Genomic DNA, 4899 nt, shown 5'->3' on the forward strand with positions numbered 1-4899 from the left:
CCAGCCTTTTTTTTTTTAATAATATTAAAATGGGTAAGGCCTTTGTAAGTCGGTGATTCAAAAGATAAATACATCTGAAAACACAAATATAAAACATTTCTATTTGGTAACAATAAATAAATAAAGCCAAAATACAAACAACAAAATCTTAAGATTATCTGTAACTCATAAGACTGAAAAAGGGCTAACTTCTCTATGAATAAAGTTCTCTTAGAAATCTTTAAGAAGACATTCCTTCCTTTCGGCCTCCTCCAAAGAAAACTGGGTAAAGGATTTTAACAGGCAATTCATAAAGGAAAATAAAGTAGAGGTCATATGAAACAATATTTAATCTCACTCATAATTAGGAAAAAATAGTAATATAGCATTTCTTTCATTTACCAGATTGTCAGAAATTTTTAAATTTGATAATAGACAATCATGTAGACAGTATAGGGCAATGGACACTGTTGAGCACTATTGGCTGGAATATATAGTACTTATGTAACCTTTTTAGAGGGCGATTTGACAGTGTCTGTTAAAATCATGTTTTCTTTATGACACAGTAAATTATTCTGCAAAGAATATATCCCGTAGATGTATTCATGGAAGTAGGCATATATACACACATGCTATAGTATTAAATAATAGCTGTGCATTTATTAAAAAGAATACAGTCTGGGGCACTGTGCCATGCACCTGTGGTCCCAGCTACTTGGGAGGCTAGGAGGCTGAGGCAGGAGGATTGCTTAAGCCCAGGAGTTCAGAGCTGTAGTATACTATGACTGCACTTGTGCACAGCCATTGCACTCCAGTCTGGGCGACGTAGCAAGACCCCATCTCTTAAAAAGAAAAAGAAGAAGGATACAGCCTGAAGTGAATAGTGTTCATGATATGATCCCCATTTGTATTTTCAAAACTGTTTGTATACTTAGTAATAATTTAGAAAACATCTGAAAAAATTCACATCAAAATGGAAATGGTTTTTAAAATTTTGCAGGAATTACAAACATAATTATTCCAAACTTGCCTATTTAAATTTTGTTACATACTACATTTTGAATTATTTAATTTACTGTTAATTTACTATTTAATTTACAGTTGGCTTTGAAAAGAAAAGTAAATCTTACCTTTTATGTATATATGTGTATAAAAAAATAGACTTTTAGGTCCTTTTAAAATAGTCTTGCATATAGTTTTAAAATATATTTACATATCCACACTGTACTTTAAAATTCTTTGCCTTTAAATTAAAGGAAACATGAAATTCTCCCAGAATGGCTAATTTTAGAATAGGATATAATATATAATTGCTAAGGGAATTTGGAATTTAATGGTATCCCCCTTCATTTGAACATTTCCTCTGGAAGAAGCATAAAGGCACCACACAGTGCTGGTGACATGCTAATTGTTTATGTTTTATTGACTTAGCAAGACAAATATAGTCAGTTAAAATGTCAGTGACATACTTGTCATTGCACATATTTTATTGACTTATCCACAAAAATATAAACAGATTTTTCAACAGTTTAAATAATTTGTGTAGTTGCTGCTGTTGAAGCCAAGAAATAGAGTGCTGGCAGTTGGGGGTGATAGTAGGAATCACGATTTTGTTCTAATACTGCTGAAGTCTGTGAGAAAGGAAATAGTTTCCTAATTGTATTTCTTTTACCAGACACATCTTCCAGAGCTAGATACACTTTCATCAGAAAGAGCCAGATCCTTCATAACTTGGCTTAGAGACAGCAGACCATTAAGTCCAATCCTTCACATAGTAAAGTAAGTACTTTTGTAACTTAATTGTGAAGTTGTCTTTCCTATGTAGTCTGTGGAATTGCTTGTCTTCAAAACAAACTTTAAATAGTATCGAAATATATTCTGGTGGCAAAATGTTGTTTCTTGATTTATATCCCCTGTATTCCATTTTCTGACATCTCCATATATTAGTAATTTTTAATTTTTATTTAATTTGAGATAGAGTCTCTGTCACTCAGGCTGGAGTGCAGGGCTGCTACTATCACAGTTCACTGTAGCCTGGACCTCTCATGCTCAAGTAATCCTCCCAACTCAGACTCCCAAGTAGCTGGGACTGCAGGCACTTCCCTCCACACCTGGCTAATTGTTAATTTTTTTTTTTTTTTTTTTTTTTTTTTTTTTTGAGACGAAGTTTCGCTCTTGTCATCCGGGCTGGAGTGCAATGGCGCGATCTCAACCTGCTGCAACCTCTGCGTCCTGTATTCAAGCGATTCTCCTGCCTCAACCTCCCAAGTAGCTGGGATTACAGGCGCCCACCACCATGCCCAGCTAATTTTTGTATTTTTAGTAGAGACAGGGTTTCACCATGTTGGTTAGTAGAGACAGGGTTTCACCATTGGTGAAACACCATGACCAAGGTTTCACCAGGCTGGTCTCGAACTCCTCACCTCAGGTCATCTACCCACCTCGGCCTCTCAAAGTGCTGGGATTACAGGCGTGAGATACCACACCCAGCCAATTTTTATTTTTATTTTTTTTTATTTTTATTTTTTTAGCGATGGGGCTCTTTCTATTTTGCCTAGGCTGGTCTTGAACTCCTAGGCTCAAGCAGTCCTCCCACCTTAGCCTCTTAAAGTGCTGTGATTATAGGTGTGAGCTACCATACCCGGCCCAATAATTTTAAAATATACAGTTACTCTTTTTAGAAATATGCACTTTTATTTTATTTGTATAAATATACAGGATACAAGTGTAATTTTATGAAATAGATTGCAAAGTGGTGAAATCGGGGCTTTTAAATATGTTTAGACAAATGCCCTTTTCTTTCTTCTAGAGATGAGAGTCCTGCCAAAGCAGAATTTTTTCAGCATTTGATTGAAGACCGGACAGAAGCTGCATTTTCTTACTATGAATTTTTACTTCATGTTCAACAGCAGATTTGTAAGTGAAGTAGAAAAAAATTGAATAAGAAAAAGATCTATAACCTAGGTAAAGCATAATCTGTCAGAGAAGTACGTGGGAAATTTGAAATGAAGGCATTTGTGAATACAAGATGCAACGCACAGCACTCTGTCTGAGGCTTTGGTAAAAAGTAAAGGGGAAGAAAGAACTTGACAGATCTTTTTCAACTCACATTAATGGTAACGATGATGCTGTTTCACCAAGTATATTTTGAATTGGTTTCTACACATTTCCAGTAGTATGACAGTACAGTGCTCTGTTCATTGCAAGCTGGCAAATTTATGTAGCTATGTGGAATGATATGTCATAATGTAAAATTAGATAAATTCTTTTTTCTTATAATTAATATAACATTTCTGGACTCGAACTCTGGCAAGAGATGCCAAAAGACAGTGGTACCATGTTATTTGTTTATATGAATTACTTTTTAACAAGGAATGTTTCTTATTCATTAAATGAATTCAACATTTTCCCTGTAAAAACAATAGAGTTTCAGTACATGAACTATAGAAAAAATCTATATATAATGTACATAAATGTTACATTTGTAAAAAAAAATGTAAAAATGTAACTATAGAATATGAATTGCTTAAACTGTGCTGCATTGTTGGATGACAACTCTTTTTGTCACAGTTAGAGAATGAGGTTGACTAATGCATATTACGAATTGAGTCCACAAAGGAACACAAACCTATTTGTAATTCTGTTAAATCTTTTATGTGGATTTATTTATGATCAGCCTACTAATTAAAACTATTTCGCTTGACAGTATGGTTTGGTGATTTTTTGGGGTTTTTGTTTCGTTGGTTTTTTGTGGGGATTGGTGGATTTTTTGTATGCAGAATGTATTGAATTTACTAATTGGGGAAGTGCAGTGATACTGCATTTCAGTTAGTAATATATATGAATCAGGCCAGGTGTGGTGGCTTATGCCTGTAATCCCAGCACTTTGGGAGGCCAAGGCGGGCAGATCACTTGAGGTCAGGAGTTCATGACCTGCCTGGCCAACATGGTGAAACCCCATCTCTGCTAAAAATACCAAAATTAGCCAAATGTGGTGGCAGGCACCTGTAATCCCAGCTACTCAGGAGGCTGAAGCAGGAGAATCGGCTGAACCTGGAGGCTGAGGTTGCAGTGAGCCAAGATCATACCACTGCACTCCAGCCTGGGCAACAGAGTGAGACTCCGTATCAAAAAGAAAGAAAAAAGTAATATATATGAATCAATACATTTTCACTAGTCTGTGGACATTACCAAGTACTTATTCTGTTTGTATTCTAAAACAAATGGTGCTACTTTCAAAAATACTCTTAATTAGTAAGTATAATCTTAAATTCTTTCTCATTTGTATTAGATGTTTTTGCCTGCACACTTATAGCAAGAAAATTTTAGTAACACATGTGACTATCCCATTTATTTAATTGACTTTAAGATTGCCATCTTGAATTTTGAAAGTGATTTTCTTCTGATCAAGAAACTTCTCATTCACTAACAACTTATTTGCTATAAAAAACTGTTAAGGATCCATTAGATTATGTGACGTAAATTTTATTCTGTACACTATGAAAGTCCCCATCAACAAACTCTGGAAGGAAAAAGACTCTGGTGGCTCATACCTATAATCCTAGCACTTTGAGGGGCCAAAGTGAGCGGATGACTTGAGCCCAGGGGTTCGAGACCAGCCTGGGCAACATGGGGGAAACCCTGTCTCTACAAAAATACAAAAGAATTAGCCAGGGATCGTGTGCACCTGTAGTCCCACGTACTCCGGAGGCTAAGGTAGGAGGACATCCTGAGCTGAGGAGGTCAAGGCTGCAGTGAACTCTGACCACACCACCACACTCAGTCTGGGCAATAGAGTGAGGCCCTGTCTCAAAAAAAAAAAAAAAAAAAAAAAAAAAAAATAAAAGACTTGCTGTGTGTAGTGGTTTATTTTACTGGTTTTGTGCTTTCATGGATCTCATTTCTTTGGATAAAAAAAGT

General features: G+C 35.7%; 1 protein-coding gene across 6 annotated transcripts in view; it reads left to right on the forward strand.

Moving 5' to 3' along the window:
* The window catches only part of SEC24B (SEC24 homolog B, COPII component), an 87101-nt gene extending 83414 nt beyond the window's left edge, over window positions 1-3687 (forward strand). For all 6 annotated transcript variants that reach the window (XM_017890412.1, XM_017890413.1, XM_017890414.1 and 3 more), the window contains 2 exons: window positions 1655-1758; window positions 2789-3687. In XM_017890412.1, coding sequence (XP_017745901.1) covers window positions 1655-1758; window positions 2789-2903 — 219 coding nt within the window. In that variant the 3' untranslated portion in view covers window positions 2904-3687. The remainder of the gene's footprint in view (window positions 1-1654; window positions 1759-2788) is intronic.
* The last annotated feature ends 1212 nt before the right edge of the window (window positions 3688-4899 follow it).

This window comes from Rhinopithecus bieti, unplaced genomic scaffold (assembly GCF_001698545.2).
Source record: "Rhinopithecus bieti isolate Rb0 unplaced genomic scaffold, ASM169854v2 scaffold_19840, whole genome shotgun sequence".
NCBI lineage: Eukaryota > Metazoa > Chordata > Mammalia > Primates > Cercopithecidae > Rhinopithecus > Rhinopithecus bieti.